Below are 12953 nucleotides of genomic sequence, written 5' to 3'. Positions count from 1 at the left end.
TATGGCATGTAAAGATCTTCTCCCATTCTATGAGGGGTCTCTTGGTTTGGGTAGTGGTTTCTTTTGCTGTGCAGAAGCTTTTTAATTTGATGTAGTCCCATAGGTTTATACTTGCCTTAGTCTTCTATGTAATTGGATTCGTTTCATTGAAGATGTCTTTAAAATTTATTCCGAAAAGAGTTCTGCCAATATTTTCTTCTAAGTATCTGATAGTTTGTGGTCTAACATCCAAGTCCTTGATCCACTTGGAATTTACTTTTGTATTTGGTGAAATACAGTGGTTCAGTTTCATTCTTCTGCATGTTTCAACCCATTGTTTCCAACACCATTTGTTGAAGAGACTCTGCTTTCCCCATTTAATAGTCTGGGCAACTTTGTCAAAGATTAGATGTCCATAGGTGTGGGGGGCTCACTTCTGGGCTCTCAGTTCTATTCCACTGGTCAGTGTGTCTATTCATGTTCCAGTACCAAGCAGTTTTGATGACAGTGGCCCTATAATATAATTTGAGGTCTGGGAGTGTGATGCCTCCGGTTCTGTTCTTTTTTCTCAAGATTGTTTTGGCAATTCTAGGTCTTTTCTGGTTCCAGATAAACATTTGTAGCATTTGTTCTATTCTCCTCAAAAATGTGCTTGGGATCTTGATGGGGATAGCATTAAATTTGTATATGGCTCTGGGTAGTCTATTCATTTTGATGATGTTAATTCTACCAACCCATGAACATGGAATATCTTTCCACTTCTTTGTGTCTTTTTCAGTTTCCTTGAGTAGTGACTCATAATTTTCAGTATAAAAGTCTTTTACCTCTTTGGTTAGGTTTACTCCTGGATATTTTATTGTTTTTGTTGCTATAGTAAAAGGAATTGATTTCTGGATTTCAGTTTCTTCTAACTTAGTGTTTGCATAGAGGAATGCCACTGACTTTTGAATGTTAATTTTGTAGCCTGACACCTTATTGTATTGCCTGATGATTTCCAAAAGCTTCTTGCTGGATTCCTTAGGTTTTTCTGTGTATACTATCATGTCATCTGCAAATAAGGAGAGTTTGACTTCTTCTCTTCCAGTCTGTATCCCTTTAATTCCTTGCTCCTGCCTGATTGCTATGGCAAGAACTTCCAACACTATGTTGAATAGTAATGGTGATAGTGGGCAGCCCTGTCTAGTACCTGATCTGAGGGGAAATGCTTCCAGTTTTTCACCATTGAGTATGATGTTGGCTATAGGTTTGCTATATATAGACTCCACTATCTTCAGGAATTTTCCATCTTTTCCTATTTTTTGTAGTGTTTTGATCATAAAGGGAAGTTGTATTTTGTAAAAGGCTTTCTCTGCATCTATTGATATAACCATGTGGTTTTTGGTCTTGCTTTTGTTGATGTGGTGTTTCACACTGATTGATTTACGTATGTTAAACCAACCTTGCATGCCTGGGATAAACCCCACTTGGTCATGATGAACAATCTTTTTAATACACTGCTGTATCCGGTTGGCTAGAATTTTATTCAGTATTTTAGCACCTATGTTCATCAGAGATATTGGTCTGTAGTTTTCTTTTTTGGTTGTGTCCCTGTCTGCTTTTGGTATCAGAGTGATGTTAGCTTCATAGAAGCTGGCAGGGAGTATTCCAGTGTCTTCAATCTTCTGGAAGACTTTTAAAAGGAGAGGTATTAGTTCTTTGAAGGTTTTGTAGAATTCATTTGTAAAACCATCTGGTCCAGGACTTTTATTTTTAGGGAGATTTTTGATAACTGTTTCAATTTCATTGGCTGTGATGGGCCTGTTCATGTTATCCACTTCCTCTTTACTTAGTTTTGGAAGTTGATAGGTATCTAGGAAATCGTCCATTTCTTCCAGGTTCTCTAGCTTGGTGGCATATAGTTGTTTATAGAAGCCTTGCATGATATGTTGAATTTCTCCGGTGTCTGTTGTGATATCTCCTCTTTCATTTACTATCTGATTTATTTGGGTCTTCTCCCTTTTTTGTTTTGTGAGTCTGGCTAAAGGTTTGTCGATTTTGCTCACTCTTTCGAAGAACCAACATTTACTTTCGTTGATCTTTTGTATGGTTTTCTTATTCTCAATGTTATTTATTTCTGCTCTAACTTTAGTGATTTCTGTCCTTGTGGTTGCTTTAGGGTTCCTTTGTTCATCTTCTTCTAGGTCTTTAAGATGTGCAATCAGGCTATTTATTTGTGCTTTTTCTTGTTTCCTACTGTGTGCTTATATAGCTATGAACTTCCCTCTCAGTACTGCCTTAGTTGTGTCCCAAATATTTTGGTAGCTTGTGTCTTCATTTTCATTGAAGTCTTGAGACATTTTGATTTCTTCCTTGATTTCCTCTTTGACCCAAGGGTTGTTAAGAAGTGTACTGTTGAGCTTCCCTTCCACATTTTGGGACTATTAGTAATCTTTTGTTGATTGTTAAGTGTTAGTTTAATTCCACTGTGGTCTGAGAAGATGCTTGGGATGATTTCAATGCTCTTGAATTTGCTGATGCTGTCTTTGTGGCCTAACATATGGTCTATCCTTGAGAATGACCCATGTGGATTTGAGTAAAATGTGTATTCCAGAAAATGTCCAATAGTTCTAGTTTATCTATCTCTTCATTTAGCTCCCTTATGTCTTTATTGATTTTCTGCCTGGATGATCTGTCAAGTTGAGAGAGTGGGGTGTTGAAGTCCCCTACTATGACTGTGTTGCTATTAATATATTGCTGTAGCTCTTTCAGTAGATGTTTGATGTATTTAGATGGCTTCTCATTGGGTGCATAGATGTTAATGATTGTTAAGTCCTTTTGATTGATCCTCTGAGCATTAAGTAGTGTCCATTCCTATGTTTTTTAATCTTACCTATTTTAAAGTGTATTGTGTCAGATATGAGAATTGCTGTTCCTGCCCTTTTTTTGTGGGCTATTGGCTTGTATGATAGTTTTCCATCCTTTCACTTTAAGTCTGTGTTGGTCTTGTTGAGTTAGGTGGGTTTCCTGTAGACAGAATATTGTTGGTTTGTATTTTCTGATCCATCTTCCTACTCTGTTTCTTTTAATAGGTGAATTCGGGCCATTGACATTTATTGATATCAAAGATTGAAGATATTTTAACGCCATTCTTGTAGTTTTAGAGTGTTCTGATATATGTCCTATTTATGATGGTCTGACTGTTTATAGAAGACCTTTCAGAACTTCTTTCAGGGCAGGCTTGGTGATAGTTGATTCCTTCAGCTGTTGCTTGTCTGAGAAGGTTTTGATGCTTCCCTCTAGTCTGAATGACAGTCTAGCAGGATATAGTATTCTTAGTTGAAAGCCTTTCTCATTGAGAACTCGATAGATATCTTGCCATTCTCTTCTGGCTTGTAGTGTTTGTGTTGAGAAGTCTGCTGCTAATCTTACGGGTTTTCCTCTGTAGGTGACTCTTTGTTTTTCTCTTGCAGCCTTCAGGATCCTTTCTTTATCCTTATTCCTTTCCATTCTAAATATGATGTGTCTTGGTGTCTTTAAGTCTGGGTTAATTATTTTTATTTTTATTTACTGGATAGACATAGCCAGAAATCCAGAGGGAAGGGGATGATAGAGAGGGAGAGACAGACACCCGCAACACTGCTACATCTCTTGCAAAGCATTTTACCTGCAGGTGGGGACTGAGGACTCAAGCCTGGGTCCTTGTACACTGTTAACATGTTCACTCAACCAGGTGAGTTACCATCTGGAGCCAGGTGTTCTAATTATCTGATAATTTATTAAAAGTAGTTCTTACTATCTCTTAGTAGCTTTTCATGTGCTTTATTCTAATTAGTAAGTGTTAGTAGGGTGATTCTCATTTTCATATAACTCCAAACTAGTTTTTTCTTTTATAAAATGCTTTTTCATGCTAACATAGTTTTAATCAATATGTGTGTGTGTGTATGTATACTTAATATATATTCTGATACACACACAATACATGTATATTTAGTCAGCATATGTATTTAATATAAATCAACATTGACTTGGTTTTTTTAAAAAATGCAGTGGGCAGGGAGTCCGGTGGTAGCGCAGCGGGTTAAGCGCAGGTGGCGCAAAGTGCAAAAAAATGCAGTGGGAACTGGAGAGATCACTGGGTAGGATGTGTGGTGCCTAGAGCCCAGGTTTTAGCCCAGAACCACACCCTGCAACCAAGGAAACTCCCGTGCTGTGGTATCTGTCTCTGCCTCTTTCTTTAGATCTGTGTGAATAAAAAAACAGCCCATCAAAGATGAATTTGTCCATGTACAAGACCCTGATTCCACAAAAATGAATGAATGAATGCATGCATGCGTGTGTGCGTGCATGCCATGGGCTTGTAATAAAAAACAAACTGTTGCCACTTTCCTTGCTAGCCTCTAATGCAGCTCTCCAAAGGAAATCACTCTTAACTTTGGTTTCTGTTTTAACCTCTTTCGGTGACTATTGCTGAATAATAACATTAAGCCATAATTTCTTGCTTTATTAATTTTAGATATCATTTATTGATTATTGATTCTTAGAGGAATTAGCTCACGGTAAACATTTCACTCTTCCTATAATGTGGAATTTTTGGAGGGGGAAAGGAGTGGAAGGATTTTTTTCTTTTTTCTTTTTTTTATTATCTTTATTGGATAGAGACAGCCAGAAATCAAGAAGGGAGGGGGAGATATGGAAGGAGAGAGACAGAGAGACACCTGCAGCACTGCTTCACCACTTGCAAAGCTTTCCCCCCCGAGGGTGGGAACCAAGGGATCAAACCTGTACATTGTAATACATGTGTTCAACCAGGTGTGCTACCACGGGCTCCCTGGAAGGGTTTTTTGTTGCTCTTGACTTGTTTCCTGTGTTGTATAGCTTTGTAACTATAAATGATACAAGTGTACCTTTGTTTCTTGCTCTGCCCACACCAGTAAATATCTGTTAGCTTTTTTTTTAATACAGTTTTTAAATCTTATCCTTGTGGTTCTTTCCACCTTTATTCCTTCCTTGTACTACTTTTCTATACTTTTATTTTTTGTGTAGTCAAGCTTGAAATTAGATTGCAATCTTTTGTGCATTTCCTATCTTCTTGACTTTTGTACATTTAAATTGGATAATGGTTGGGAGATGAATATGTATATAGAATCCATCTAGTATTTTGAACCTACTAGTTTTCATTGTATTAATAAGTGAGTAGTGTAAGGCAGTTCTCCTATAAACATTTTGAAATTTTGAAGAGAATCGTACAATTCTAAATTAGTTTTTTCTTTGATAAAAATGCCTTTTTTTTTTTTTTTAAGAAAAGAGTAAGTTTTTAAAAAGATTCTTGGCAAGTCTTTTATAATTTTCTATGATGTTTTGCTTTCAGGTACGGAAAACTTTTTTCACCTTAGCATTTTGTGATTTTTGTCGAAAGCTGCTTTTCCAGGGTTTCCGATGTCAAACATGTGGTTATAAATTTCACCAGCGTTGTAGTACAGAAGTTCCACTGATGTGTGTTAATTATGACCAACTTGAGTAAGTAATCAAAATTATTACTGCTTTTGCATTTACATTTTCTTAAGGTGTAACTAATATTTCTTAGTGTGTGGGAATTTTTTGTCCAATAGCACAGTTGAGGGTTTTTTTTTTTTTTTTATCATAGCTACAGCATAATATGTACAGTGGCTAGGACATCTCTCCCAAATTGTATTTTTAGGTTAGCTATAGACTTTATATTTTCTTCTCCTTCATAATTAATGAGGATCCCTTGCCTATAGAAATCACTTCTGTTGATAGGTAGTTTTATAGACGACAGTGTTGCTGTTAAGTTACACGTTATACTTTTGTGTCACAATTGATTCTGTCAACTATTTTGTATTATTAAGTTCATTCTCTTTTTAAACCCTCCCTCAGTTTATTTAAAAGTAATATATAAAAATCTTTGTACCCAGTATATCTGTTTGCTTTACTGGCAGTTTCTCTAATGGACTAGACTGAGTCTATTTTAGTCCTTTTGTGTTGTTGCTTACCTGTCTTAGTTCCTTGATCAAATAAGCTTGGTATTTTAAAATATATCGTAATCTTGTGACCTAACTTAACAAGGGATACATTTTATTCTGTTTCCTTAACCTTATTGCATGGTTTCCCCCCTCTGACTTGTATAAATTTGCCATATGGAGCAATTAATTTTAACTTGCTTTTGAAAGTACAGTATAACTTTTTAAAAATGAAACTTTAAACAAAAAATACAGTTAATTATATTTGGCCATTGCTCCTGAAAGTGAAATTTGACTTCGAATACTTGTGAATTCTATAATTATTCTGGTATATGAAGCTTCTGGGTTTTGCACAAGTTAGGTTTGTTTTGTTTTGTTTTTGTTTTTGCCTCACAGTTTGCTGTTTGTCTCCAAGTTCTTTGAGCACCACCCAATACCGCAGGAGGAGACCTCCTTAGCAGAGACCTCCCTTTCGTCTGGATCAACCCCTTCTGTACCCCTCTCCGACTCTATTGGGTATGATCTGACTTCTGCTGTTCAGTGACATGCTATTTGAGCTGGACTCTTTTTTGTATTATTATTACTGCCTAATTATAGACCTTTAATGTATAGTTTGTTAAATTAAGCCCCCCCCCAAAAAAAGAAAAACTTAATCACACTGGTCAGACATTTACTTTTTCATTTGATAGAAATGCATAGGATGAAAGCTCACCATAGACTGTTTTTTCTTTTTTTTTTTTTTATCTTTGTTTATTTTGCCAGAGCACTGCTCACCTCTGGCTTATGGTAGTGTAGAGGATTGAACTTGGGATCTGAGAGCCTCTTAGGTATGAGTTGTTCTACATAGCCATTATGCTGTCTCCCTGGCCCTCAGGACCAGTCTTGTAGAAAATAAAAAGTAAGCAACAGGAAATTTAGAGTGTCTTGCCTTATACCTGTCATTAACACTTTATTAAGGATCAGATATTAAAGTATACAGTATGATTTCTATATAGAAAATTAGCATTAAAATATCTGACCATGGGGAAAAAAATTAAAACTAGTATATAACTGTAGTCTATAGTTATGACAGAGATATACACCATTTTGGGTATTATAAGTATGAGAAGCAAAATATAATTATAACCCAAAGGTTGTTTTGCTAAACATGGAATTGGAACATTACCTAGGTGTATCATAGCATCAAGATACACAACTTGAGTTGTTCTCCAATTTATTATAATTCCCATCAAAACTAGATAAGCTGACTTTATAGAACAATGAATACCTTCCATTGTGTGTTGTTAAAAAGTCACTGCCGGGGTGCACCTAGTTGAGTGCACATGTTACAGTGCTTAAGGACCCAGGTTCAAACCCCCAGTTCCCACCTGCAGGGGGAAAGTTTCCCAAGCGGTGAAGCAGGTCTGCAGGTGTCTCTTCTTTCTCTCTCCCTCTTTATCTCTCCTGCCCTCTCAATTTCTGGCTGTCTCTATCCAATAACTTAATAAAAAAATTTTTTAAAGTCACTGCCAAAATTCAGTCTTTCTGGTTTTTTGCGTGATAGGCAAAAACCTTCATATCTAATATAGCCATTCTTTTCATCACACACTAATGAAACTGAAAACAGATTTTTGTTTTTTCTACTACTGAACTTTTCTGATTTGTTGTACACAACCTGTTATCTCATAGTCTTCCCCCAACCCACCCTCCAGAGCTATCAGAGGGGCTGAGTGCATAGATGAAGCCTGCAGTGTTCCTGGTGGCTGTTTTTCTTTGCCTTCTTTCCCTCCCTTTCTTCCTGTCCCCTCTCCTCTCTTCCCTTTCTTCTCTTGTTTCCTCTCCTTTTTCCTTCCTTCCTTCCTTTTTTTTCTTTTATCAGAGCACTGCTGAGCTCTGGCTTATTATGGTGCAGGGGATTGAGCCTGGGACACTGGAGCCTCAATTGTAAGAGTTTCTTTGCATACCCACTATGCTATTTACCCTACCAGTTTATCTTTCTTTCTTTTCCTCCTTTTTTCTTTTCTTTTTTTTTTTTATTTATTCTCTTTTGTTGCCCTTGTTTTTTTATTGTTGTAGTTATTGTCATCGTTGTTGGATAGGACAGAGAGAAGTGGAGAGTGAGGGAAAACAGAGAGGAGGAAAGATAGATACCTACAGACCTGCTTCACTGTTTGTAGGGAGCTGGGGCTTGTGCTTAACCTGCTGTGCTACCACCCAACTGTCTCATTTCTTTCTTATAGAGGGTGACCTCACACTTGGTAATGTGTGTGCTCTACCAAGTATATACCTCCCAGGCCCTGCCTTCATAGTCTGAATTAACTCAGTAAATTTCTAGAATGACTTGCTGCCATGTGTGCCTTAAACAGACCAGTTTTTATTAATTAGACAGACCCATACAGCTGCTTTCCACCAGCCCCACTTTTTTTGATACCAGTTCCTTACTCGTGAGTGTTGCGTCTCTTGCATCAGCTTTACCATTCTTTATTACGGGCTTTTCAGTCAGTGCAGTGGTGTGCTGATAACCTGTCATGGGAGATGTAGAACTGTACTGTATTACAGCAATCACGTAATCCAGCATTTCCTCAAAAAGTGATAAAGTGAAAAACGAAAACAGTTTCCAAAACTTAAACAAACAAATACCACTAATATTGTTACTTTTCTTTTACCCACTATCAAATTCCTAAGTAATGGGCATATATTAGACTGACTAAAGCAAAAGATTGGGGCCAGGAGATAGCTTAGCCTGTGGAACACAAGGAAGCCTTGTGTGTGAAGCTCTGGGTTTGTATCCTGGCACCACATGGGGCACCATGAGTGGCACCAAGGGAAATGCTGGCGTGATGGGGTGATGTTACGGTGTTTTTGCTTGTTCTCCCTCTCCCACTAAAAGCAATGAAAAACTCAGCCATTGGAAACCAGTCAGCAGTGGCAGCAGGCATATTCAAGGCATTGGATTCATTCCCCACCATTTCAAATAAAAATAAATAGACAATGTCACAAACTAAAACTTTCTTGATAGATCAGAAGGAATAAAAAGCTAACTTATTCATTCTCGTAACTTTATATTCAATTCTAAGTAGATTCATATAAACAGATAATTTCAAAATGCCTATTCTTTTTTATAGCTTTATTTATTTAAATATTTATTTATTCCCTTTTGTTGTCCTTGTTTTTTATTGTTGTAGTTCTTATTGTTGTGGTTACTGATGTTGTTGTTGGATAGAACAGAGAGAAATGGAGAGAGGAGGGAAGACAGGGGGAGAGAAAGATAGACACCTGCAGACCTGCTTCACCGCCTGTGAAGCGACTCCCCTACAGGTGGGGAGCTGAGGGCTTGAACCGAGATCCTTCCACCGGTCTTTGTGCTTTGCGCCACGTGTGCTTAACCCGTTACGCCACCGCCCGACTCCCTTTTATAGCTTTTTAAAAGATTTTTAAAATATTTATTTATTTATTTATTCCCTTTTGTTGCCCTTTTTTATTGTTGTTGTTGGATAGGACAGAGGTTGGGCCTTATTGTTTTATTGTTGTTGTTGTTGTTGTTGGATAGGACAGAGAAATGGAGAGAGGAAGGGAAGACAGAGGGGAGAGAAAGAGAGACACCTGCAAACCTGCTTCTCCGCTTGTGAAGTGACTCCCCTGCAGGTGGGGAACTGAGGGCTCGAACCAGGATCCTTAGGCCGGTCCTTAGCATGACATGCACTTAACCCACTGTGCTACTGCCCAACTCCCAGTGCCTATTCTTAATAGTGTTTGCTTAACTATTTCTTCAGTGTAAGTGTCGATAAGACCATAGGAAAAGAGGGGTACAATTCCACACAATTTCCACTATTAAGAGTTCTGTATCCCATCCCCTCCCTTGAAAGCTATCCTATTTGGGTGGGATTAAATAGCATAATGGGGCTCACATGCCTGAGGCTACAAAGTCTCAGGTTCAATCCCCCTTACCATCATAAGCCAGAGCTGAGCAAAAAGTGTCCTGGTTTAAAAAAAGAGAGAGAGAGAGAAGAAGAAAAAGAAGACAGAAAGCTTTCCTAATTTTTTTATCTCTTTGGGAATATGGATCCCAGAACATTATAGGATGCAGAAGGTGGATGGTCTGGCTTCTGTAATTGCTCCTCCACTGAACATGGGGATTGGCAGGAAGATCCATACTCCCAGCCTGCCCCTGTCTTTCCGTAGCGGGGCATGGCTTTGGAGAAGTGGGGTTCCAGGACACATTGGTGAAGTCGTCTGCCCAGGGAAGTCAGGTTGGCATCATAGTAGCATCTGCAACTTGGTGTCTCATAAAGCATTAAGATAGAAAGCAGAACAAACTATTTAATAATCAGGAACCTAAAGGCAACAATACAGCAAATAAGATTTAGGGTCTCCATTTTGGAAAAAGCTAGTAGGTCTATTTTAGGTATGTTCCAAGGGGCCCGTGACTTTACTAATTTTTAACTGAGCCTGACAGCTAATGTGCAGGTAGACTAAAAGTATTGTCTGGAGAGATGGTATCAGAGTTAGAAATAAGACTAGAAAGCTGTATCAGGGAAGAGTAGTTCCCAAATATGGGAAAAGTATATAAGTATTGTTAACTAATCCCCATTGATTGGATCTGGGGCCCATAGTCAGTGCAGGAGCGTGTGTAACTTATGCATCCCTGTAGGTCTGAGCTGGCATTCTGTGGTCATAGCTAGAAATATTCTAGGCTGCACTCATTATGGGACCCATCTTTCTCAGGTGGTAGAGTATTTTGGCCTAACCTCCCTTCAGAGAATGGAACATTCCCTACCATAGTTGATCCACATTGAGGGCAAGGTCCTGTAGGGGCCACAAATCAGTCCATCATATTGTTCCTGATGGAGATGACCAAGGACAGTGGAGAGAGGGATCTGTTAGAGGTCTGGGCCCATCATGAACTGACTTTTAAATTTCTTAAAAAAAAAAAAAAAATTTATTTTCAGGAGTTGGGCAGTAGCGCAGCTGGTTAAGCGCAGGTGGCGCAAACTATGAGGACCGGCATAAGGGATCCCGGTTCGAGCCCCCGGCTCCCCACCTGCAGGGGAGTCGCTTCACAGGTGGTGAAGCATGTCTGCAGTGTCTGTCTATCTTTCTCTCCCCCTCTCTGTCTTCCCCTCCTCTTTCCATTTCTCTCTGTTGTGTCCAACAATGACGACATCAATAACTACAACAATAAACAAGGGCAACAAAAGGGAATAAATAAATATTTTTTTAAAAAGATTGTATAATTTTTTTTATTATTATTGGATAGAGACAGCCAGAAATTGAGAGGAAAGGGGAGTTACAGTGGGAGAGAAATAAGAGAGACACCTGTAGCACTGCTTCACCACTCGTAAAGATTTCCCAGGTTCAACCTGGGTCCTTGTGCATTGTAACATGTGCACTCAGCCAGGTGTGCCACCACCTGACCCCTAAAAATATTTTATTTATTTATTTATTTATTTATTTATTTATTTATTGTTGGATAGAAACAAATTAAGAGGGGAGGGGGATATAGGGAGAGAGACACCTGCAGTACTATTTCACCACGTGGAAGCTTTCTCCCTGCAGGTGGGACCAGAGGCTTGAACCTATGTCCTTGCACACTGTAATGTGAGTGCTTAACCAGGTGTGCTTTTGACTGACTGCAGTAAAACTCTGTGAAACGCAAGGACCGGCATAAGGATCCTGGTTCAAGCCCTTGACTCCCCACCTGCAGGGAAGGCGCTTCTGTCTTTCTCTCCCCTCTCTGTCTTCCCCATCTCTCTCCATTTCTTTATGTCCTATTTAACAATGACAACATCATTTAACAACAACAACAATAATAACTACAATAACAATAAAACCAAGGGCAACAAAAGGTAACAAATAGTAAAAAAAAAAAAAAAAAAAAAAAGTAAAACTCTATACTCAAATGGTTCAGATTCTATTAACATGCCTTGTCCAGAATCATTTTATTAACACTTCTTGGGCCTTCACATGTTTATCCACTTCCTTTCTACTCTGTGTTCTTCTCATTCATCTGTGAATTCCTTCCCCTAACAAAATGTCTTTATTCAAAGCTCAACTTTATATCTATGTCCCACTAGCCATTGAATAATGCTAATAATAATTTATTTTACATCAGCAGAGTAGAATAATCAGTCTCTGGTAAGAGACTGATTGTTAGCCTTGAGTCCTTTTTTGGTGTCGGTGCATCACTGAGACAGCACTAAGTCATCCATCAGGTGATACTCAGCACCTCCCTCGGACATTGTTCCAGAAAACTATAAACTCCTTATAGATGTCAGTCTATTTTTTTTTTTAATATTTACTTATGAGTGGGTTGGGCAGAATATGCTTTAGTACATGCAATACCATGTCTCAGACTCATGCTTGTGACCTCATGCTTGAGAGTCCAAAGCTTTATCCACTGTACCTACAGGGCCGCTCCATCTGTTTTCATAGCATTAGTGTGCTGAGGTCCCAAGTTCATGTGTTAGAGTGTGTTAGAGTGGCACTACGGTTCTCTCTAAATCTCTCATTAGTAAAGAAATCATTTTGTGTTTCTAAAGACAGGGCTGGACACAAAGCTACCATGTTACCATGCATGAAGAATCTGTTCAAGCCCCTAGCCTCTATCTAGCCTTCACTTGCTGGGAGCAAACTTTAGGAGTGGTAGAAACACTCAATCTCTCTCTGTCTCTCACATTCTGTTAAAAAAAAAAAAAAAAAAAAGTGCTCCGTGAATGTCTATCAGGTTCATTTTTATGGCCACTTACAGAGAATAGACTATTATTTGTCTATAATATCAAAGTATTCCATTTGGGGGCTGGGGTGGGAGGGTCATAAGAGCCAGCAAAATAACTCACTTGGATAGTGTGCTTTTTTTGCTTTGCCCAGGACCCAGGTTTTGAGCCCGACCCACACTGCATAGAAGGTAACTTCCTTGCTGTGGTCTCTCTCACTGCCTCTTTGCCTCTGTCTTTTAAAAAGAAAAAAGAAGGTGGGGCTGGGTATTATTGGCACACCTGATTGAGTGCACATGTTATATTACAAGGACCTGAGTTCAAG

General features: G+C 38.6%; 1 protein-coding gene across 4 annotated transcripts in view; it reads left to right on the top strand.

The window, feature by feature from the left end:
- The window catches only part of BRAF (B-Raf proto-oncogene, serine/threonine kinase), a 142278-nt gene that overhangs the window by 69296 nt on the left and 60029 nt on the right, over positions 1 to 12953 (top strand). For 3 of the 4 annotated variants that reach the window (XM_060196706.1, XM_016192119.2, XM_060196703.1), the window contains exons 6-7: positions 5327 to 5475; positions 6333 to 6452. In XM_060196706.1, the coding sequence (XP_060052689.1) occupies positions 5327 to 5475; positions 6333 to 6452 (269 nt within the window). The remainder of the gene's footprint in view (positions 1 to 5326; positions 5476 to 6332; positions 6453 to 12953) is intronic. The other variant, XM_060196704.1, reaches the window with a different exon arrangement.

Source organism: Erinaceus europaeus, chromosome 8 (assembly GCF_950295315.1).
Source record: "Erinaceus europaeus chromosome 8, mEriEur2.1, whole genome shotgun sequence".
Classification (NCBI taxonomy): Eukaryota; Metazoa; Chordata; class Mammalia; order Eulipotyphla; family Erinaceidae; genus Erinaceus; species Erinaceus europaeus.
The sequence above is the reverse complement of the archived record's forward strand: the minus strand, read 5'-3'. Positions and strand labels throughout refer to the sequence as shown.